Source organism: Hipposideros armiger, unplaced genomic scaffold, assembly GCF_001890085.2.
Source record: "Hipposideros armiger isolate ML-2016 unplaced genomic scaffold, ASM189008v1 scaffold_70, whole genome shotgun sequence".
Lineage (NCBI taxonomy): Eukaryota > Metazoa > Chordata > Mammalia > Chiroptera > Hipposideridae > Hipposideros > Hipposideros armiger.
Window position 1 is genome coordinate 2371005 of NW_017731420.1, and position 25729 is coordinate 2396733.

At 36.1% G+C, this 25729-nt stretch overlaps 1 protein-coding gene across 5 annotated transcripts in view; it reads left to right on the top strand.

Annotated features, from left to right (window-relative positions):
* Positions 1-25729, top strand: part of VPS13B (vacuolar protein sorting 13 homolog B) — an 810211-nt gene that overhangs the window by 565425 nt on the left and 219057 nt on the right. For all 5 annotated transcript variants that reach the window (XM_019642536.1, XM_019642534.1, XM_019642538.1 and 2 more), the window contains exon 34: positions 16742-17429. In XM_019642536.1, coding sequence (XP_019498081.1) covers positions 16742-17429 — 688 coding nt within the window. The remainder of the gene's footprint in view (positions 1-16741; positions 17430-25729) is intronic.

Sequence of the window (25729 nt, forward strand, 5' to 3'; positions counted from 1 at the left end):
CCCAGCTCCAGGTTGAGCTGTTGTTCAGCATCTTAGCTGTAGAGGGCAGTGTCACTGGCCCTCATATGTGGGATCCGAATCAGGGCCCTCTGGCATCCCAAGCCAGTTCTTAACCATCGCGCCACTCGGCCGGCCCTCACCATTGTTTTTTTATTAAAGTTTATTGGGGTGACAGTGGTTAGTAAAGTTACATAGGTTTCAGGTGTACCATTCTGTAATACATCATCTATATATCACATTTTGTGTTCACCACCCAGAGTCAGTTCTCCTTCCATCACCATATATTTGATCCCATTCACACTCATCTACCACCCCCTCCACTCTTACCCTCTGGTAACCACTAAACTGTTGTCTATGTCTATGAGGTTTTGTTTCTTTGGGGTTTTTTTTGTCTTGTTCTTTTGTTGCTTTCAGTTTTATATCCCACATATCAGTAAAATCATATGGTTCTCGACTTTTTCTGTCTGACTTATTTCGCTTAGCATAATAATTTCCAGATCCATCCATGTTGTCACAACTATTTCATCATTTCTTATGGCAGAGTAGTATTCCATTGTGTATATATACCACATCTTCTTTATCCAATCATCTATCAAAGGACACTTTGTTTCCATTTCTTGGCCACCAGAAATAAAGCTGCAGGGAACATCATTGCATATATATCGTTTTTTATGGACAAATTATTTCATATTTTTGGGTGTATATCCAAGAGAGGGATTGGTGGGTCATATGGTACAGCCACAATGGAAGGCAGAATGGATGTTCCTCAAAAAATTAAGAATAGAATTACCAAGTTCACCATTTACTACCTGTGTGATGATGAGCAAGTTACTTAACTTTTCTGCACCTCAGTTTTTTTCAATTTTACAATGGGGATGATAATAGTACCTACTTTCTAGAGTTGTTCTGAGGATTAAATGAGTTGATTTAGAAAAGTGCCTATCATATACTCAGGGTACATAGAAAAGTGCCTTACATATTCTAAACATCCAATAAGTGTTATCTATGCATTGGTATCATTGCTTTAGAGAATATTAGGGAATCAACTAGTTAAGTTATCATTGTTGCTGTCTGAATCATCAGTGTCACTATCATCCACGTATACTTATTCATTTCATGTACATGCTTTGTGCACAGAATTTGCAGAAATGGATGTGGTGTTTCTAGACTTAACATTCCTACAATCTAAGGGATAGGTTGTAAGGATTCAAAGAAAATAGCAATAGAAGGTGGTGTATGCTAAGTATCAGATAAGGGATAAAAGTAGTATGTCCCACAAGATTATAGGAGGGAGAGAGAGCAGTTATTGTGGACTTACAAAGAGAAGGCTTCATAGAGGAAATGGATCCTTAAGAAGGAGGGCATTCCAGGCTGGGAGAACAGCATGAGTGATGCCATGGCGGCAGGAAGGTTGCCGTGAAGTTCCAGAATGAAGAATTTGAAGAGAGGAATAGTGAGGGCTGGGTTACAGAGGAGGTCTTAGAATATTGATTACATTATTCGGTAGGCAGTGGTCTGCCATGACCAGATTCTGAACTAGAATGATCAAGTAAGGTTTCTCTCATTCATCTTCTGGAACCACTACTTCACGTATTGCTTTATTTCACATCCCCATCATTGTCATTTGGCCAATTGCTTCCTAACTTGTGGTGCTGCCTGCAATCTCTCTGCCCTCCAATCCCCTACTCCTACTGCATATTGTGATCATATTAATTTTTCTCAAGTACCACTTTGTTATTTATTTGCTAAGAAAGTTCTCATAGTTTTCCATTGTCCATAGCAGTATATCTCAAACGTTAGTGTGCATCAACATTACCAGAAGTTTGTTAAAAGTGCAGGTCAACAGATCTCACCTTCAGGTAAGAAACTCCTGGCATGGGGCCTGATAATCTCTGTTTTGACAAGTGGCCTAGGCGATTCTGACTCACGTGGTCCAGAGACTCTGCTTTGAGCAAGACTGACATACAAGTAAGAATTCAAGGTCCTTAACCTGCCTTCTAGAATCTTGCTTTATCCTGCCTTTCCAGCCTCATCTTCTACTATTCCCATTAATATACCTTTTGTTTGAGCTAAATGGCACATTGCCATACACTTACCCATGCTCTTTTTTGTCTTTGTCTCTTTTTTATTTATGTGTTTCTCTCAGCCTCAGTGTCCTTGCTGCCATTTCAACAAGTCCACATCCCAGCTTCTTTCAGTCTTGGTTCAGATGTGTCCTGAAAACTTTTTAAGTAAATAAGTACCTCTAATTTACAAGTTAGGCTCCAATTTAGCTGATCTTTATATCTACTCCCTCACCCAAGGATGAGCACCTTGAAAATTATTCAGTTCATTTGTTCCTTCCTTAATTCGTTCTTTAAATAGTTATTAAGTTTTTGTTTCTTCGTTTGTTTGCCTTGTTCCTTTGTTGCTTTCAGTTTTATATACCACATATCAGTGAAATCATATGGTTCTCGACTTTTTCAGTCTGACTTATTTCACTTAGCTTAGTAATCTCAGGACCCATCCATGCTGTCGCAAATGGCACTATTTCATCTTTTCTTAAGACAGAATAGTATTCCATTCTGTATATGTACCACATCTTCTTTATTCAGTTATCTATTGAAGGACACTTTGGTTGTTTCCGTATCTTGGCCACTGTAAATAAAGCAGTGAACATCGGAGCACATATATCTTTACAGATAAATGTTTTCAGATTTTTTGGGTAGATACTCAGGAGAGGGATTGCTGGGTCATATGATAATTCAAGACTTAATTTTTTGAGGAACCTCCACACTGCCTTCTATAGCAGCTACATAACTCATAGACTTAGACAATAGTTTAGTGGTTACCAGAGGGGAAGTGGGGAAGTGGGCAGTACATGAAGGCAAATGGATCAAATACATGGTGATGAAAGGAGAGCTGACTCTGGGTGGTGAGCACACAATGTAATATATAGATGATGTATTACAGAGTTGTACACTTGAAACCTTTGTAACTTTACTAACCATTGTCACCCCCAATAAACTTGAATTAAAAAAAATATGAACCCCAAACAATGAACACTTTAAAAAAGAAAATAGTCGTTGAATGCCTACTATGTACCAAGCACTGTCCTGGGTCCTGGTGATAAAAACAGAAAAATAAAAACACTCAAAAAGTCTCTATTTTCACAGACCTTATATTCTAGTGGGACAAATGTTTGTAAGTAAATATGAAAGTGTTTTGAGAAGCATAATCTGGCAGTGCTATATGGGATAGGTTAGGAAAGGGAAAGACCAGTGAAAGAAACTTAATTAAAGAACTCTTGTAACTAACCAATGTAAAGTGGGAAGGACTAGTTAAAATAGAAAATACAGGAAACAGCAAGAATAATTAATAAAATGAAGGAATGACCAACAGTACTTGGTGGGGCCAAGAAGGTATATTTCATATTTGAGCCTTTTGAGAAGGAACAAATAAATAAAAAGTTAACATGTAGAGGTGGTATTTTAGGTCTGTGATACTGGTCATGGGACATCCAAGTAGAAATGCTCAGTAGCAGAAATATAGTGATCTTGGAAGAGCCCAGGCTGCTCTCCTTTTCCCCTTCTCCAACTCTCCTCGTGAATATTGTGTCGTTTCCGCTGTTTCAAGGCCAAAATCCTCCCAAGAACTATTCTATGTCTCATTCATTTGATTTTCTAGGGAAGTGGCATGACTCCGTGTCTTGGCTCCATTTCTGTGTTCTCCAAGTGTTTGTCCAGAATGAGGTCTAGGCCCAACCCCAGAAAACCATCTCTAATTATAGCCCTCTCTTAAATGGCTCTTAAGTGATTGGAGATTTGGCTTATTGGAGGAACTAAGAAGACATCATAATTGCACTAGAGAATCCTTTAAAATTTGGTATGGTGGTGACTGTCATCATCTCCCTATGCGAAAATCACTGGGGTTCTTTATGATTCTTGGAAAAACAGACAGTTTGGAAAGGCAGAATATTAAAGCTTTAGCGTAACATGGACAGGTGGAGAAGCTGCTTGCTTAGCCTGGAAAATCATCTCTCCCTCCATTTTTGTAGTTGCTCAGGCCAAATAACTCAGATTATTTTTTACTTTTTTCTTGCTGTCATAATACCCAACATCCATTATCAAATATGGGTGTGTGTGTGTGTGTGTGTGTGTGTGTGTGTGTGTGTGTGTGTGTGTGATATAAAATTATGTTATTTGAATTCCCCACTATAATGTAAACTTTATAAAGGTAGGACTTTTTTCTGCTATATCCCTAACCAATGCCTAGAACATAGTACAGGCATACCTTGTGTTATTGCACTTTGCAGATATTGCATTTTTTTTTTTTTTTAGAAATTGAAGGTTTGTTGCAACCTTGCCTCAAGAAAATCTGTCAGCACCATTTTTCCAACAGCATTTGCTTGCTTCATGCTTCTATGTCACATTTTGGTAATTCTTGCAATATTTCAAACTTTTTAATTATTGTATTTGTTACAGTGATCAGTGATTTTTGATGCCACTATTATAATTGTTTTGGCAAACTTAATCGATAAATGTCTATGTTCTGACTCTTCCACCAGCTGGCTATTCCCTGTGTCTTTCTCTTCTTTGGCCTCTCTATTTCCTGAGACAGGACAATATTTAGACTAGGCCAATTAACCCTACAATGGTTTCTAAATATTCAAGTGAAAGGAAGAGTCACATGTCTCTCACTTTAAATCAAAAGCTAGAAATGATTAAGCTTAGTGAGGAAGGCATGTTGAAAGCCAAGATAGGCCAAAAGCTAGCTAGGTCTCTTGTTCCAAACAGCCAAGTTGTGAATTCAAAGTAAAAGTTCTTAAAGGAATTTAAAAGTGCTACTCCAGTGAACACACGAATGATGAGAAAGTGAAACAGCCTTATTGCTGATATGGAAAGTTTTAGTGGTCTGGATAGAAGATCAAACCAGCCACAGCATTTCCTAAGCCAAAGCCTGATCCAGAGCAAGGCTCTAACCCTCTTAAATTCTGTGAAGCCCGAAAGAGATAAGGAAGCTGCAGAAGGAAAGTTTGAAGCTAGCAGAGGTTGGTTCATGAGGTTTAAGAAAAGAAGGTGCCTCTGTAACAGGGTATCAGCAAACTTTTGAGACAGAAGAGCTGCCAGGAGTCAGCAAACTGCGGCTCACGAGCCACGTGGCTCTTTGGGTACGTACATGTGGCTCTGAAGTAAAATTGAAAATGAAAATAAAACTGTCATAGTTTCATTTATAAAATTTTTAAAGGATATTATTCACATAATGGTGATTATGTAAAAATATATTTATGGCTCTCGAATAATTTTTAAATTTGTTGTGAGGGACAGGATTGGCTCCTCCAGGGGTCGGCAGACTTTTGAGATGGAACGTACCCGAAGAGCTGCATGTGGCTTGTGAGCCACACTTTTCCGACCCCTGCTCTGTAACATAAAAGTGCAAGGTTTAACAGCAAGTGCTGATGTAGAAGCTACAGCAAGTTATCCAGAAGATCTAGCTAATCATTAATGAAGGTGGCTACACTAAACAATAGATTTTCAATGTAGGTGAAACAGCCTTCTATTGGAAGAAGATGCCATCTAGGACTTTCACAGCTAGAAAGAAGTCAGTACTTCAAAGAACAGGTAGACTCTTTTGTTAGGGGCAAATGCAACTGATGACTTTCAGTTGAAGCCAATACTCATTTACCATTCTGAAAATCCAGCGTCCTTAAGAATTAGGCTAAATCTACTCTGCCTGTGCTCTATAAATGCAACAACAAAGCTTGGATGACAGCACATCTGTGTACAATATTGTTTAGTGAATATTTTAAGCCCACTTTTGAAACCTCCTGCTCAGAAAAAAAGATTCCTTTCAAAATATGCTGCTCATTGACAATGCACCTGGTCACCCAAGAGCTGTGATGGAGATGTACAATGAGATTAGTGTTTTCATGCCTGCTAGCACAACATCCATTCTGCAGCCATGGATAAAAGACTAATTTTTATTTTAAAATATTATTATTGAAGAAATACATTTTGAAAGCTATGGCTGCCATAGATAGTGATTCCTCAGAGTCTGGAAAGGATTCACATTCTAGATGCCATTAAGAACAAGTGTGATTCATAGGAAGAGGTCAAAATATCAACATTAACAGGAGTTTGGAAAAGTTTATTCCAACTGTCACTGATGACTTTGAGGGGTTCACAACTTCGTTGGAGGAAGTAACTGCATATGTGGTGGAAATAACAAGAGAATTAGAATTAGAAGTGGAGCCTAAAGATGTGACTGAATTGCTACAATCGCATGATCAAAGTTTCAGGATAAGGTGATGCTTCTTATGGATGAGTAGAGAAAGTAGTTCCTTGAGATGCAATCTACTCCTGGTGAAGATGCTGCAAAGATTGTTGAAAGGACAACCAAGGATTTTGAATGTTACATAAACTGAGTTAATAAAGCAGCAGCAGGGTCTGAGAGGATTGACCTCAATATTGAAAGAAGTTCTGTGGGTAAAATGCTAACAGTATCACATGCTATAGAAAAACTGCTCATGAAAGGAAGAGACAATTAATGTGGCATACTTCATTTTTGTCTTATTTTAAGAGAGAAACAAATGTTTTTTAATATCTTGACTATTTTGCATTTCAAATCCATTGCATCATTAAGGCATTGATAACATATGACACACAGTTCAGTTTGGATTTGATCTGCCATCATGAAGTTAAAGGGGAACCAATAAAAATTGTCAACCCAGCCTTCAGCAACCACCACCCTAATCAGTCAGCAGTCTTCATCACTGAGGCAAGACCTTCCACAAGCAAAATGATTATTACTTGCTGAAGGCTCAACTGATGGTTAGCATTTTTTTTAGCAATTAAGTATTTTAAATTAAGGTATATACATTTTTTTTACACCTAATGCTATTGCACATTTAATAGACTACAGTATAGTCTAAACAAAGCTTTGATATACACTGGGAAACCAAAAAAGTCATGTTACTCACTTTATTGTGATGTTTGATTTATTGTGGTGGTCTAGAACCAAACCATGATATCTCCAAGGTATGCCTGTACATGCTCAATAAGAATTTGTTGAATGAATGATGTGAAATAAAACTTTACTCCATATTTTGCTCAATTATGGTGACATTGGCCCCCTTCCTCAAGAAGCTCAAAGACATTTTATCCCAATAAAATTATTATAGCTAAAGCCCACACGTTAACCATACTTGACTGAATAATGTTACCTTAAAAATAATATCATTAAAAAATAGAAACTTTGGGCCAGCCAAGTGGCACGTTGGTTAAGAGTTGGCTTGGGACGCCGGCTCTTGAGTAGCAGGTCCCCAGTTTGGATCCCACATTAGGGCCAGTGACGCTGTGCCCTCTACAGCTAAAATGGTGAACAACAGCTCGACCTGGAGCTGGGCTGCCATGAGTCGCTGGCAGCCAGCGGGAGCTGCCAAGAGCCGTCGTGAGCGGCCGTCTAGTGGCCCGCGACCAACTGCCTCAGCCGAGAAGAGCGCATTGATCATAATACCAACATGGGCCAGTGAAGGGGTGTCTTCCCCAACTAGACTGAAGAACAAAAGGACAGCAACTTGTCTGTTCTGATTCCCCAGCGCTGTTCCCCTCCCCCAATTCCCCAATAAAATCTTTATTAAAAAAATAGAAACTATTCTTTAACTAGTTTATAGAGAGGTAAGTTTTAAAGACTAAAGAACCTCTCTTTAATAGTTCTAATTTGGTAATACTGTTGTGAATATTATCTTCTAAAATTTAGCATTAACAAGAGACATTCTGATAAGATCACTTAATAAGCATATAATAGCTATGATTAAAATTTATTTTCTAATTCATAGCTTTTTAAGAAAATCTTCTCCAGAGTTTTCAGACTTGGTTACTACATTAATGTTTGTAGAAATGATGCTTGATATTTGGGAAGGAATAATCTTCATTTTCTTTCCCACATGACCAAGAATATCTTTAAGGTGTAGGTTGGATTACCTTCATTAATCTACATAATACACAGAGCGTTGCTTTCTTAGAACAGCAAGAATTATTAGGACATATCAACATATGAAAATGTACTGATGTTGTAGGGCTAGCTGACCAGAGCTATTAGGAATATTTACCTGATTTAGAAAATACTGCAAATTTACAAGGAATGAAGTTGATATGATCAAAGCAATGTGTGTGGAAGGTCATTTTGGCCCAGTTATAATTTTGTGGAGTAGCAGAAAATGGAGTTTTTCTAATGGAAAAGAAGGAGTGGCTACAGGGCATAAATAAATGTTTCTAACATCTTGACGATATTGCATTTCAAATCCATTGCATCATTAAAGTACGGATAACATGACACACAGAGAATCAATATATAACTTTAGTTTGGATTTGATCTGCCATCGTGAAGCTAAAGGGTAGCCAATAAAAGCCTGTAAATAACTGACTCTATTCTATAATGTCTTGATGAACTTCAATAAAATCAGATACATAGTAGAGAATACTGAGATTTAGGTTTTTACTTTGAAAAAATCTGCAGTGAACTGAACCAGATTTGTTTAGATTTAGTAAACAGGATATATAATAATGAAAATTGGCTCAATATTTTTGTAAAATAATTAGATTCTGTTTGGCAATGAAAACCAGCTACTGGATAAACCTGATTATTATCATTATTTTTCAACTGTGCTGAATATTAGGAGAAAGTTAGTTTTAAAAGCATGCTCTTATTTCATTTCCATAAACCCTTTATAGTTTCTTTAAAGAGAAATAAAATTATCAAATAAGGATTTCTATGTATTTTTATTGACAGAAATTCCTCCAAGTTCAACTGTAGTTTTCTTATCAGAAAATCAGGTTCATAATTGCAAGGCAAAGGCCCACTGGAATAGTTAATATGCAAATTCTACTCTGCATTGCTGCAGAAACTGAATGCAAACTTTTCTGGGACTCTTACAGAGAATGCATAGGCTCGGTAAACTTTCATCTCTTCAGGGTCAGGGCTGATTCAATCTTAGAGCAAGTTTATGAGAGTGGCTGATGTGATACAGTTGTTTCTAGTAAAATCAGACTAGCCCTAAGGAGCCAATCTAAGTCAGTCTCTGAGTAAAATTCTATGAGAAACAGACTCCAACTCAGACACAATTGTAAACTCTGATATAATGAGGACTTGCAGCTGATTTAATCCTATAGAAAATCTTTAAGCAGCCGTGGGACAAAATGGTTTCCACATTGACATCAGTGGAATGAATCTTGGATTTCATCAGTATAAAGAGTAGTTACCTTGTACACACAGTAGCCACTTTTTAAGAATTAAGATCATGGCCATTTCAAAGCAGGTTGTTGTTTCTCATGTAGAGTCATCTGTTTTGCTGAAGATCCAAGTTCCCAGATCGTGTAGTTTTATTTTTAAAAAACTGAATTCATTACAGAAAGCAAACAAGTCAAAGTTAAACCCATAAGTTAGTATAAATCAATTAGATCTAGTCTTCTTGAACAAAAATGACCAACCTATTCCAATTTTATATGTAAAAGACATAGAAAAAGAGAGGGAGAGAGAGAAAGAAAACTGTTTCTATGTTAAGACCTTGTATGCAAAGTTTCTCCTGGAACTAATTATTTTTTTCATGAATTTAGAAGCCCCTGAAAATAAACTTATGCTGTGAAATCATATATGTATAAAAGGACAAATAGTCACAAAAATTTAAAGGTCAACACTGCAGATAAAATCTCAATAAGTAGGATTTGAACTTGTGTGGGTAGGTTGATGTGTATACGTTTTTGTTGTTTGGTTTATCGTATTGAAGTAGACACTGATAATGATCTAGGTATTATAATCAGTTTAGCACTAGAACTAGTCCTTTTTTGTAATTTACAACTTAAACTAGAACAATAGACCAAACATGGGCTGCAGTAAAACACAACCTTGCCTAAACCATCTCCATGCGTCTTTTATTGCAGTTAGCACGGGACGTGAAATGTGAATATTTGAACTGATATTTAGCAGGCAGTAGTGGCCTTATACAGTTACTTCAAAGAGCCAGAAAAGTTACTTCATGAAAGGGAACACTTGAAACTATAATACACTTTACCATTCTATCTGTTAAGCAATGGTGGGTATCATTAGTTCTGCTCTTTTGCATAATTACTGCAGTATTGTGAAAACTTTTTTTGTCTTCCACCTGGGAACAATTATATTATGTGGGATCTTGTATAATATTTGGCTTAGAGAAATGAAATATAGAAAGCTTTTGTTTTCTAGCACTCTATCTGTAGCACTCAAGTGCATACAGTGCTTGTTCAAGTTTGGTTTTTAAATAAAAAATAATGTGGATCAGTGACACTGAAGGAGACATTTCATATCAAAGTCAATTTATTCCTTATAATTTTTCATTTAATTTAATGTGCTTAAGTAAGTTTTACCTAGTATATCACTGAGTTGCAATGGTATAAAATGTATAAAATGATAAAAGTTTTTGAAGTATAATACTGACACTACTGAAAATTTAAGAGTTAAAAATATACTTTAGTTGTTTACTTAAATTAATTCATTAAGTTGAAATTAAGTATTTCTGATTGTTACAACAATTTGCTATTTACCTAAAGCTTGCAGTGTAGACTATCTCTGTGTTACAAGCATACCATAATCTCTCTCAGTAACTTAGCACTACCTCACCTCATCCCAAAAACCAAACGTCTAAAAGGCACATCTAGAAGAGGATGTTTGCAAATGTTTAAATGAGGCACATGATTTTTTTCAAGTTTACAAAAATTTTCCTTTGTAATTTCAGTATGTGAAACCATTAAAATACTGTAACCAATTTTTTTTATTTGATTTGATTTTGTAAGGTAGACAAGATGTTTTACTTCTTTGAAAACACCACTACATTTTAGCAAGGACAATAAAATTAGAATAAATGCCACAGTGATATACAGATGTGATTGTCACTTTGATCTTGTGGTTTCACACTTGACTTTTTCATAATTTATAAGATGTTTAAAATGATCTCATGACTGGTAAATATTTTGATCAAGGTTAAAATATAACTGTGGCATGTTAGAAATATGGCTTCACTGTGTCTCTTATATAATCATAATTATGATAAGAAGATAGAAAAATATGTGGACATGTTTTATGTTTGGTGTATGGTTAAGGTTTCCTTAAAAAGACAAATTTTTTAAAATGTGAATTAATATATTGGGATAGATGCTGAATTACCCTTTCTTGTCAGCCATCAAAACAAAATTTATATATGTTGTAGTCCTTGTTAATTCTCAGGAGATTGGTTTCTACATATTTTTCTTTAAGTTTGAAATATCCATTTATTTGCAGCATTTTTATTAATGAGGCTGATTTTTTAGTGTCCTCATAAAAAGGTTGATATGGCCAAATAAAATGTTTCAGTCAATCAAGCTTATCTTTCTCCACTCCATAATGCTACTGAAGAAAATCTAATTAATGTCATTTGAAATTATTTTAATGCATTCCTTGGTATTGTCACATGTTCAAGTGTGGCTTTAGCCCCTACTCCTGAGATACCATGGCTCTTCACAGACTCTGGGGTGAGCTAATAATCTTACCTATCTCAGTACATTAAAAGGAAGAACTAGCTGTAGTTCCCTAGCTTCTAGTACAGCTTTCAGCACCTTTTCCAAGGTAGCTAGTATCTGTATCATATATAGCTGTGAAAGGATGAGAAAATGCGCTGAAATGATCTAAGAAGTAAACTATCAACTTGACATGTTTTCCTAGCTATTGAAAACCTTCTCATATTGAAACCCATTGATAGTGAAACTGTAGAATTCCTATGATTTAAGTACCATCTGGTTGTGCTCAAGGCTTTAAAGCTGTTATCTCCGCATAAAATTTCAGAGTCCTATACTCTTTTTTTCACCAAACTATCCATTTTTAAGCCACAAATATTTTTCCAGCTCTTTCAGATTTTATCTAAAAGTATATTTTAACAGTATTTAAATAGTCCTTAAACAATAACAATTTATCTTGATAGATGGCATGCTGTGTTTTTTCATTTTATTTTAATTAGCCATTGTGGAACCAAATTCCCTTTTGTTTTAGTCTTTTGAATATTGTTTAATTATAGTTATCATGCCAGATATCTTAAAGGTTATTTTACCAATACAGTTTCATTTAATATAACCCATATGGAATCAATAGCCCAGTTTCCTAAAGTGAATGCTTGGAAAATCTTACATTCATATGTTAAGAGTACACATCCTTTCCTCATTAGTTGGAAAGTACAGGGATTTTGGCACAGGTTCTGTGTGGAAGCATTGTGCAGCTTTTATATGGATTTTGTTTTTAGCCTTTGATGACACTGTTTAGAATAGGAAGTATCTAATAAGTAAAGCATTTTGTCTCAAGTGCTGCCAGTGTGTTTAATATATGCCTGGAGGTCTGAAACATTATCTTCTTCACTACAGTAATATGCATTTAATTCTCTGAAAGCAGAAGGTCGAACTTTTAAAAGGGACGCAAAGTACATTTTCAAACAGAATAATTCAAAACATATGGAAGAAGGGACCAGAGTAATGTACAGTTGGTTTTTATGGTTTAATCACGATCATGTTAATGCACACCAGTAGCTAATTAAAGAAAACTTTTATTGTTCATTTTAAATGAGTTAGGTAAAGAATGGGAGAGCTGATGTAACAGCACTGCCCAGAGATACACGTTTCTGCTGCATTCACTAACAGCAAGCAGATATTACTATTTTTGACAACTTAAATTATTAGTCCCCTTGGACAGTAATAAAGCAAAAGTTATTTTCAGGGTTATTACTTTGTGAACTTTTCTTTTTCCACAAAGGAATAGTAAATTGATGCCCAAATTTAGGGCTTAGCACTCAAAATTAATTATAAAACTTTTCTCAGTAGCAGACCAGATACTCTTCAATATAATAGATAAATCTGCAGTAGACTGGTGACAAATCAGTGGATTTTTAAATGTCTCAAAAATCACTAGCTTGTTTATTTCAGTCCTACAAATAGTGTGGAAGCTTAGAAAAATGGTGGAAACCTTGGCTTTTAACCCAGTTTTAAGAATGTAGTTTTCTAGTACTGGGAAATTTGTACTTTTTTTTTCTGTAAGAGTCTGAGTCTTTCATCTCTGGGTCATTGGTTCAAATTCCATTCTGCTCAGTAGTGACTAGAATTAGTTACCATCTGACTTCTGTTCAGTAACCCACATGACCCAGGCTGATAGCTGCCATCCTGTCCCTGCTGGTTATTAATATGTCAAGATCAGGCCACTTAACATTTGCTACTAGAGTCTAATGTGGCAATCACAACACGTAATGGGACTGAACATTAAATTTCTTTATCTTTACCTTCAGGTGGTTTGTTTTGTCATGTTAACCACTGATGGGGAGCTCTTAATTCATTGTAAAGAAGGAGAGACTAGATTTTAAATAAAACCTGTAAATAATAAGAAGAAAATATAATCTGTGCATAAAAATATACTGTGTAGTCTCATGTAGTTAATTATGGTTACCTTTTCTGATTGAGAGAATAAAAACAGTTGAGTTCTTGTTTTGAATTTGCCAAAAACTCAACCTAAAGAAATTTTTTATTTATGCTGTATACAGGTATTTGGTTTGTAATGCCTCAAAACTTGGGCAGTATATCCTAGACTACTTGTGTACTTGATTTCATTAGTTGTGCATGTATTATTTGAGAATTCCTAATTGGTAATGGATTTGGAGGTATATTTTCCATTTTTAAAATAGGGATAACTGAAAGCTTGAAAATGAAGCTGTCATTTTGATAATTGCCTTAATTATTTTTACTTCACTGAATTTTTAAATTAATATGTTTATTCATGTATTCAGGCAACACACAGTTATTAAGTTCTGCTTACTATGTGACAAGCGGTACGGTGGATGCTAGGAATACTAATGGTGTGCCCTCTGACCCATAGCCTACTAGCTGTCTGACCTTGGACCTGTGGATTCATCCCCCAAGCCTCAGTTTCCTGAGCTGTAAATTGGGGGTAACAGTACCCTCTGCAAAGGGTTGGAACACTTAGTAAAGAAAATGTATGTGATGTGCTAACAATGTTTGGCAAATAATAGATATACTCAGTGGTATTTTATTTTTTAGCTTCAATTGCTCACAATCTCTGAGACAAAACCCAGTGTGACAAGTGCTATAATAATATTAGTTTTGAGAAGCTGGAAAGACTAGCAACATCTGGAAGGCTTGAGGAAGTCTCCCCAAGGAAGGTGACTCCTTTTTTTAACTTACCCCTTATTAATAGTGCCTACTATGTGCGTTCAGTACATTAACTCATTAAATGCTGTAGCAACTCTGTGGGTTGGGTATTAATGTCCTCAGTGTGAGGATGAAGACCCAGCAGAGGCTCAGATGCTTGAAGTGTGATCAGCCCACAAGGTGGAGGACACAGATCAGGTAGAGCCCATGAATACATCTACAAAGACCCTAAAGAGTACAGTATATGGGGAAGTCTCTGTCCACATATATTTACATGTTAACAATCATGTATTTGTAATTCGAAGGGCAATTGTTTTCATTCCATATTTTATGGTATTAGAAAGTAACATGTCACCAAATATTTATGGATCCTATCTACAGTGTGCCAGGCAATGCACTGCTCCTTAATGATACCCAGAAGCAAATAATATGACCCAGTCCCTTTAGCAGTACTTCACTTGGTAAAAGAGACAGAAACATACAGTGGCCCATTATTGAGTATTTTTTTTCTATGCCAAATACTGTGCTGACCTCTTTAGGTACATTAGCTCACTGAATTCTCATACTAACCCTTTGAAATAAGATTTATTATCCCTGTTTTACAGATGAGGTTATGTAGCCTTAGAGAGGTTTGTAATTTATCCAAACTCATACAATTAGGAAGTGTTTAACTTGACCCCACACTGTGTGACTCTAAAGCCTATAGATTGTTTTAACACAATCTAATACTGCCACAACAAAACTTAAGAGAAAATTATACATCCTAAAATAGAAGTATGAGTAAAGTACTAGGAACACCAAAAAGGAAAAGAGAGAACAATTTTCAGACAAGTGTCATGTGTTCTGAATCTTGATAGATAGCTAAATGTTTGCCAACTACAGCAAGCTCCGAAGGGGCACGCTGGGCCTGGAAACAGCGCGGCATACATAGAATAGTTTAAATGAACATGGAGTAGTTGTTTTATTTCAAATAGTTTATGCTGGATTTTTCTAACAGCAATGTGTATGTCCCTCAACAACTTTAAAATCAGTAAGCAAGAAATACTATTTGAAAAAATTTAATGACTATTATATACATCGTCTTGAATTATTTAACAGTCCTTTAACATTTTCACAGTCTACTTATAACAATCTGTAGCATGTGGAAAAAAATACTATATTTACCAGTCAAATTAAGGAAGAGCGTAAAAATATGATAAGCAATACCCACTACTTGGGGAATATTTTTCCATTGCAAATGGTAATATTAATTAGCGCAGCCTTTTTCTAAATATGTTGGCAATATTCTATAACCTTAAACCTTTTCATACCATGTACCTAGTAATTCCACTTCTAGGAGCTTGTCCTATGGAAATATCAGACGTTTGCCATAGATGTTTGTTGTCAAAATTTGAAAATTTGAATGCCCAGTTATATGGAAATGCTGAACAACTTGTCCCTAATACAAAATGAAATATTACACAGCTTTTCAAACTAACAATTATGAAGAGTATATTAGCATGTGAAAACATTGGGTTTCAAATTTGTCTCTACAGTATGATTATAACCATAAAGGGGTGGGGTGAGAGAAAACTTTGCACAGGTAGGGAAAAAAGAATGGAAGGAAATGTACTAAAATATTACCATTGGTTATGTTTGGTGATAAGACAGAGGTTGGGAGGATTTGGGTTTTTGGTTTTTTGTTTTTTTTTCAGATTTTCATTGGTTTCTTTAATGAACCTGTATTACTTCAATGAAAAAGCAAGTAAAACATCTAGGCCTCGAATAGCATATCTCAAACCAATGGTTGCTAGACCTAAGAAAGTGGAACCAAAGAGTCAAACTGAAGGCCTTGGAGTTGTACTACCAAGGTGTTCCTACCTGCTGCTGTCACCAAGTTGTTTTTGTTCTCTGCATAGGGTGTTGTTGATGGATAATTTTGAGCATGAGTAGCCTATAGTGCACAAGGAAAAATCCACCTTGAACGGCTTTAATTACTTACAATTTGCTTGGTCACTTACATTTACCCTGTTTCAAGTCCTGTTGTATAGGAAAATAAACATCATTTTGAATGGCATACATTTATCTTAGTTTAGTTTTCTTTGTCCTTTATAATTTAGGACTACTGGCTTTTCCCACTCTTACTATCCAAAAACCTATACATCAGTTTTATAATGACGAGGGTAAACAATATAAACTGCTCCTACCTAAAATATAATTTCAACCAATAGTAATCAAAAATTGGAAACAGTTTATTGTACTACTTGGAAAATCACTAAAGAATACTAATTCTTTAAAGAGGCATTTTAAATGTATACTACTTTTTATTTGTCAAAAAAAAATCAGACACTCAAAAGTATATTTTAATGTTAGAAATGCACATTTGATGCTTTTTCTCAAGTATTTGTTTGGCATTTTAATATGAATAATTTTTTAATGGACTCCTACTTTATTTTTATGATTACTCAGTTACAAATTATAGTAGATGCATTTTTTAACATGTTTATATAACATCCTTTATATAGTAACACTTGGAATTTAGCTGGTTTTAAATATTTTATTGTTTTTCCTTACAGATCTCTAAGCAAGAACAAAAAAAAATGGATACATTTGATGGAAGCATGGCTGAAACCTCATCTCGGTACAGTGGTGCTCAGGATAGTGGAATCGGCAGTGACAGCGTTAAAATCAGAATAGTACAAATAGAGCAACACAGTGGTACCAGTCAGCATCGCATTGCCCGTCCCTCACGCCAATCATCAATTGTAAAAAATCTCAACTTTATTCCCTTTGACATATTTATTACTGCAAGTAGAATCTCACTCATGACCTACTCCTGTACTACGTTACCCAAATCGAAATCACAAAAACCGAAGGATAATGAAAAAACAGACAAGTGTTCATTGAATCTCCCAGAAGTTGATTCAGATGTTGTTAAGCCCAGCGAGGCGTGTATTTCCATGGTAACAGCAGAAGATCTCAGCAGCAGCAGCATATCTTTTCCTTCAGGGAAGAAAGTAGGGGCCATCTCTCTTGAAAGTCTTCATGCATCCACAAGGTCTTCTGCTAGACAAGCACTTGGTATAACCATCGTTCGCCAGCCGGGACGAAGAGGAACTGGCGACTTGCAGCTGGAACCTCTTTTGTACTTGATTGTCTCCCAACCTTCTTTGCTTCTGAGTTGTCACCACAGAAAGCAGCGAGTGGAAATGACCATTTTTGATGCTGTGCTTAAAGGGGTAGCCTCTGATTACAAATGTACAGGTAAGAGCCTTCAGCTTTACTGGAGTGCTACTAACTACTATTATTACATATTAAGTTTTATTCTCAGTTTCAAGATTGATCAAACAGAAAACAGCTGGCAAACTAGACAATACTTCTTTTCTCTGCAGAGAAATATGTAAATATGGAAAGTTCATGTCCTACAGCTGAATCATGTTTAAGTAAATGTTTGAAATGTATCAAGGTTTAGCCTTCATGTCCTTACCATGCCTCTGAATATTCATTTTTTTAGGAGCTAAATGAAATGGGCTCTTTCTGTAGAAATGCTTAACAATATCCAGTGATTGGGAAGCAAAGCTTTTTTTCATATTAATGGCTTATAGGTACGCTTCCCCTGTTAACGCAACTGTTCTGGTAAGAAAAGAACCTTAGAAAAGTCAGTTTATTGTTTTGGTATTCTTTTGACCTAATCATTATACTATGTCAGGATAATAGTAAATGTGCTTGAGAAGGTTTATTATTAAATTAAGATGATGTGAAGATTTTTGTATGTCTACAACAAACACGTTTATTAGTGGTGTCGGCCCGCTGGCTCTTGGTGCCCCATCTATACCTTCCTTATAACCAGAGAGCATCCTATGTTATAATAATTATATTGAACTTCTTAAGCTTGTTGCTTTTGAGACTAGGAAAGGGATCAGGGATTCAGATTTAAGACACACTGGCTATTAAGTAACAAGGGCTAATGGAAACAGGTCAAACAAGGTAGAGACCTTTTCCCTGAGATAATGCAGAATTAGAGATTTGGCCTGAAAGACTGGAGAGGGTTGCCGAGTCATCTAAGACTTGGCGTTAGAAGAGAGCCCTCGCAAGCTCAGGTCTAGCTCAGGCATTTTATTGCTATCATGTGGTCACATCTAGCAGATGGAAGCCAGCAGTGAGGGATTTGGAGAATTTGTCCAGCCTGGAAGTAGGCTGGTGTGTTCTTGGCATGAAGGGGAACCATTTTACACAGCAGGTTCCTGGAGAGTGGATGACAGGCATGAGGATCAGGATTCAGCCCAAGAAGTAAGGTCGAAGGGGCCCTTGGCTCTTGCTGAGGTTGGTGCAAGTCCTCTGCTTTAGAAAAGGGTAACTGGCCAGTTACTGAGGAGAGTAGCCTCGGCTCACCTCCTCGACTGCCTGCTGGCTCTTCTTCATTGCTGTGCAGAGCTGGTTAATACTGGCCTGTAAGAGTCAATTGTTAAATTTTTAAGAACTTTAAAATTAGACAGGTGTTAAATCACTGGTAGTTTAAATCGGCCATAGTGAGAGTATTTATGCCACAGATCCTGGCAAATGCTATCAGTTAATCAGCTTTTTTATTCTGAGAGCCAGTTGTTAAACATTTACCAGCAACCACTGCCTCCCTTTCTCAAACATGTCCTCATTTACTGAGTACCTACCGTTCAGGGGCACTGGAGAGGGGAGTGGTGCTGAGGAGGGGAGGGATACAAAGACTCATGCCTGTGTACCTCATATCTGTTTGGAGTCAGCTTAGCGATGGCCAAAACTGGGAGAATGAATCTTAATTCCAAGCCCCTCCTTAAGTTTTCAGCTGCAGTCACTTTATAGGTGGGTGACTTTAGTGGCCTCTACTAATAGTAGAGATATTTATACTAAATTTAGCAAAGTTATCAGGGCTCATATCAAAGATGTACATTTGAATCAGTTCTTAGGTCAAAATAATAAAGTACTTTTTGTTTTAAATGACATCCTTGTATACAGACCAACATGGAACCCAGTCATGGGGCTGACTTTCTAAGAAAGGTCAAGGAAAAGTTAAAATCATCATGAGTTAAAAATGAACGAGTAACATGTCTTTCTGCAGCGTTCATACATCAGGTCCTCAGATAACGTCATTTCATTCAACATTATGTTGTTTTAATGTTGATGAGATACTGTAAAAACTTAACTCTTGTTTATATCAATTAGCCTATGATAAAATTGGTTTTCTTACATGCTGTTTTGCTTAAAGTTGCAGAACCTAAGTGAGGACTTACTGTAGTTTCTCTCGATGCAGAAATTAATCCTTTTCCATAAGGTAACTGAAGTGATAGCCAACCAATAGCAGTTTTAGTATATATGTGCATCTCAGTGATTGCCTCATTTTAGTATGTCAGACACGCCTGAGGTGGGTACAGTGATAATGGGTTTTCTTTTTTTGAGAGGACAAAAACATTTGATGGTAAAAAAATTTCTAGCACAGTGTGGCTTGTAATTGTTTATTATTTTCTATGCAAGTCATAAACCATTATTATATGTGTTCAAGTTCCTTTGTATGGAAATCATATGGAACAAAAAGTAAACAAATGATTTTGTTTCACTCTCTAAAAAGGCTTATGTTTAAAGGATAATTTTCAAAAAAAATATAATATTTTATATAAATATAAAAGAAAATGTCAAGGATTTTATTTAACTCACTAATTAATAAGGGAACCAGTAAGAATGTTACAAAGAAATTCACACACAGGAGACCTCTAAGGCATCTCAGAGATTTTGATTCTAATTAATTAGGGTCCTAAGAATGATTAGAGCTACTTGATCATTGACTTTATTCATTGTTAAAGCATGGCTCTGGGAGATTCTAGAAGATGGAAATATTTTTAGCATTAAATTATGAAGATTTGGTTTCATTTGACATGTTCATTTGAAAGCAAATACTAAAAATCCTTTGAGCATTGTTGGAATATGGTGTAATATCCCAAGGTAACTACTTTAAATTAATCTACATGGTTTTAAAAATCACACTTACCCTCCTGTCTTGTACAATCAACTTGACATTATTTTAGAATGAACCTCTTATCCCTATTGTGCTTTCGTTTCTACATTAACACAACCTTTTGGAATAGTCATTCGTTCATTCCATTTGAACCCTGGCTGTTTATCAGACATGTTCAAGATGCTAAGGAACCAGTAAGAAGACTCAATGCTGCATTCAGACACCTCTCTTCATTTAATAATTATTATGATTTATGAACGTTTAGCAGAATTTGGATCTTCATGATATGGAGGGCTGTGCCAGAGAAGCAATGTAGAAAAGCTTAGTATCAATTGTATGTGATTGTTTCAGGAACAATGCTTGAATACAGAGGAATGAATGAAATAAGACTACTCTTCAAATTAATTTTATTAATTATTTATAGATGGAGCTTTAGCTGCATTTCAGGATAATTTTTAGTATTTGTTTTTTGGCTTTTTTTTTTTTTGCAATATATTTTGGTGGTTTCTTGGGGCATTCCAATATACGTGCCTAATTTAGCAGTAACATTTTATTACTTCAAGGAAAATAGAGACATCTTAAATCATATGTATTTCTTTACTCTTTCCCATTTATGTTATATTTATTATATATGCTACATCTGAATATATTGAAAATCCTACCAGATAAGATTTTGATTTTTGTTTCAATAATCTTACATATTTTAAAGAAGGGAAATGAGTATATTTTATACTTCCCAGGTATTTACCACGTTCAGAGCTCTCTCTTCATTCCTCACGTTCTTAGTTTTCCTCTGATACATTTTCCTTCAGCATTAAGAACATCTTTAGCATTTCTTTTACAGCAGACCTACTGGCAACCAATCTTAGTTTTCCACTATCTGAAAGTGTTGTTTTCTCTCTCTCATATTCCTGGAGGCTATTTTTGCTGAATATAGAATTCTGAGTTTCCATATCTTTTAGCACTTCAGAGATATTGTTCCACTGTTTCTGTCCAGTGTGGTTTCTAAAGACAAACCCATGTTAATTCCTGTTAATGTTTCCATACATGTATTGTTTTTCTCTAGCTGCTTTCAAGATCTTTTTCTTTTTTTCTTCTTTTTTTTATTTATTTTTTTTTAAAGATTTTTATTGGGGTATTGGGGGGAAGGGAACAGTGCTGGGGAATTGGGGGAACGGGAACAGACAAGTTGCTGTCGTTTTGCTCTTCAGTCTAGTTGTGGAGGATGTTGCTTCACTGGCCCAAGTTGGCACCATCATTGCGCTCTTCCTGGCGAGGCAGATCAGTCCCCGGCTTCTGGACGGCCGCTCACTGCGGGTGCTGGCAGTTCACGCTGGCTGCTGGCTACACACGGTAGCCCATGGCAACCCACTGCAGCAGGGGCTGCAGCCTACGCCGTCGCTGTCGACTCACAGCAGCCCAGCTCCAGGTCGAGTTGCTGTTCAGCATCTTAGCTGTAGAGGGCAGTGTCACTGGCCCTCATATGTGGGATCCGAACCGGGGCCCTCTGGAGGCCCAAGCCAGCTCTTAACCATCGCGCCACTCGGCCGGCCCAAGATCTTTTTCTTTATGTTTGGTTTTCTGTAGCTTGATTATGATGCATCTGGGCTTGATTTCTTTGAATTTATCTTGTCTGAGGTTCTCTGAGCTTCTCAACTCTGTAAATATAGTTTTGTTTTGTTTTTTAATTAAATTTAGGAACTTTTTGGCTATTATTTTGAAAATATTTTTCTGTACCAATCTTGCTCCTCTCCTTTTGGGACTTCAATGTTAAACTACTTTATATTATCCCATAGATCATGAGACTCCTTTTTTTTTTCTTTTTTCCTCTCTGTTCTTATGGGATAATTTCTATCAAATTTTTCAGTTTTAAAATTTTCATTTGGTTCTATGTAGTTTCTTTTCTGAAAACTATATTTCCATTCATTTCAAGTGTGTTTACCTTTACCTCATGAAACATAGTTATAACTCCTGCTAAAGTCTTAAATGCTTGTGTCACTGCCACCACAACACAGTCACTCACTGCACTACCTGTACGTACACACACACACACACACACACACACACACACACACACACACACGACCCACCGTTGGAGCGAAACCAGGAGAGAAAAAAAGAAAATAAAAAGCAGCTGGTTTCTCTTACACTCTTGAAACCACAGGGGAATTATTTCTTAAACCAGGTTTCTGTTGGACTTTTGGCTGTACTTGCCATTACTGTGCAGCACAACTTAGGACTCAAGTCAATGTTTTAAGAGAAAAGAGGGAAAATAAAACAAAACAAAATGGGAAACTCACCACTGTATGAGTCATATCTGCAAGTTTGACTCCTTTCCCTTGCATGCATTGTTCTTATTTACTTTCAGAGTCCTCAGGTATTTGAATTTTTTTTTTAAGTTTTTAATTGTAAGCAGCATGACACTTAGACTGCAGTGAGGTTATTCCAGTTTGGGCTGGCACCAGCAATTCTGCAATTTAAAATAATAAAAATATTTTCTAGTCCATTAGCCAAGACATGGTTCTCTGAGAAACTTAATACAGGATTTCCTCCAAAAGTGATACTTTAATATCTTTGCATCTATGAGCAGCACAGATCAGTTAAATGTATTGTAATGAATAATTACTGCTCTCAGAGAGTTGTCAGCATTAACTTGATTCTGCCCATGTCACCATTAAGCAAGGAACATGCTCAAATACTCAAAGGGTGGTAATAGTGTTTTCCCTATGTGTTCCTTAGGGATAGACTTTCATATATTATAAAATTGAGTTAGAAAAAGAAATACTGTGAAACTCGTTTTCCCTCATGTCAAGTTGCCTTCTCAGCAAATGTGACTGATATAGATACACACACACACACACACACATACATTATAATACCATTTATACAGTTATATATTAAAACTAAATTTATTGTGGGCCGGCGGAGCGGCTCAGTTGGTTAAGAGCCTGAGCTCTGAGCAACAGGGTCTCCGGTTCAATTCCCACGGGCCAGTGAGCTGCGCCCAAGCTGAGCTGCCACTGAGCTGCTGCTGAGCTGCCAACAGGTGGCAGGATGGCTCAGCTGGTGAGAGCATGTGCTCCTAACAACAAGGTTGCCGGTTCGACTCCCACAAGGGATGGTGGGCTATGCCCACCCACAACTAAGATTGAACACGATACCTTGAACGGAGCGCCCGCGAGCTGCCTATGGGCAGCCAGATGGCAGCTGGACTTGGAGCTGAGCTAGCTGTGCCCTCCACAACTAAGATTCAAGGACAACAACTTATTTGGCTGTTCCCTTTCCCTAATTCCCCAACACTGTTCCCCTTTTCTCGTTCCCCAGTAAAATCTTTAAAAAAAAAACTAAAAAACCCCTAAATTTATTGCAAGATGCTATCTAGAATAGATGATAAATGGAATCTATAATTATACCTATACCTACATCTATTTTAGAAACCTGAAGTGAAATAAAAACCATGACAATTGCTTATAATTTTGAAGGTGATAACGCATAATCCCCAATCTGCATAATTTAAATGATCTTAAATTGTGCCAGCCATACCTGTCAGTGTATATGTAGTGCTTTGTTTTACTCTCAAAAAAAAAAACCAAAAAACCCAGCAGGTTCTTTAAAGTATACATTATCAACTTGAATTTCTTTTATGATTATTAATATAATCAATAATAACCTATAAATGATTTTCTTTCTAGTCCAGGTAGATAATACATCTGTGAGTTAACAGGTTTCTTTTAAAAATGTTAAAATAATATGGCAATGGATTTCTTAATGCCCTTCTCACCTGGAGCAACCTCTAACAGAAATGAGACCTTCTACCAGCACCTTTATATGTAGCAGCTGTATTATTGGCAATTCTCATTTAAATAAAGATGTATGTAGATGTTTTTAACATAATCGTATTAGTTGTGTTTATAAATATTTAAAAATTGGTATTTGTTTTGTTTAAGGTAATGGAGTCCAGATTTGAAATTGCCTCATATCTTGACTATGCAGCCCAAGGCAGACTCAAAAAGTCATTTTTCTTCTTGTTTGTTTGGGGTTTTTTGTTTGTTTTTGAAGAAATGACTCTGCCATCTGGTCAATTGAGAAGGAGTTCAACCATTCTGAGGGAATTTAACCCCCATACTTACCCAGTCCAGTCAGTCCAGTATCTTATTACTCATTAATGTGTTCTAGGAACTAACAAACCAATTTGAAAACAATTACCTCTGCCCTCCTGCAACTTCTTTACATTATTGTAATTTTTCAAACATCAGCTAGACTAATACAGAAATATAATACAGAAATTAAAGTTGATTCAAATTTATCATACTGTAAAGGCAGATAATAACACACTTCTATGTAGGACAGAAATATCCACAATATGATATCTCTAGTATGGGACACTTCCTGCATTTTAAAGTTTTATAAACGTTACAGATACGACTTCAGGTCCAATTAAGAGGCAAACCTGGAATAGAGTTCAATAAGAACTCAAGAGTCAGTCAGTCCTGGGGTTCTAACCCCAGCTCTACTACTTACAGCTGTGTGACCTTGGGCAAGTTATTTAACCTCTGTGAACCTCAATTCTGTATCTATAGTATGGGGATGATACTGATAGCAACCTCCTAGGGTTTCTGTGAGAATTAAACGATGTATATGAAGTGCTTAGCTAAGTGTGTAGCACAAGGCTCAGTGAATGTTAATATTGTTGCTTTTATCATCATTGTTAATATGTTTAAAAGCTCATTTTAAATTTTGGTTGTAGTCAGCCAAAAAAAGAAAAAAAGCACATCATTTCAGTGCAATTATAGCTATTGTATAGTTTGAAAAATTTCAGTTACAGTAATTTACTTCTTTACCCTTTCATGAATAGGTCTGTAGAAAATGTGCCAAAGACATTTGAGTAAACCAGCAGTTGGAAAATCATAAACTGGCTTCTTACACCTCATAAATCATATCTTGATTTCATTTAGTTATTGTGACTTTAAGAGAAGGATTGAATTACATGTCTCTTTAGAATTAAAGGTTTTGCTAATGCCTCTGGAAAGGCTTAGAATTAACCTGTGACTTTAATGTCATAATGATCACAACTTGAACATTTATCTGAAAATGTAGCTGCTGGGAACATTTCTTGCTAACCAATAATGTGAAACGAAATTATTACTTTGACAGGAATCAGCAAGTAAGTAAGTCTGTTAAATGAGAGGTACTCTAGTGCATCACTCAGGGAGAGTCATGGTGAGAAAGTTAAATAAGAAATCACCCAGCCGGAGGGGAACCTAATGTATGGGGAAGGGTGCTGGAACGAAAATCAGAAATTTTTACTTTTAGTCTTGGCTCCAATGCTCTTAGCTTTTTGATGCAAACAATTAAATTTCTTGGTGTTTTAGTTTCCTTATCTCTAAAATGGGTATAATAATTTCTGTTCTTGTAGTTTAATGGTTCAATTTGAGCTCCAAATGAGATAATATTTATGAAATGCCTTGGAACTATGAAATGTTATTCAACTGTAAGTTAGGACTTCTCTAGTTATTAGCAATAGAAGGGAAAGCTTAATAGGCCTTCTTTTTTTGGACATGAGGAAAAGATTACTATCCCA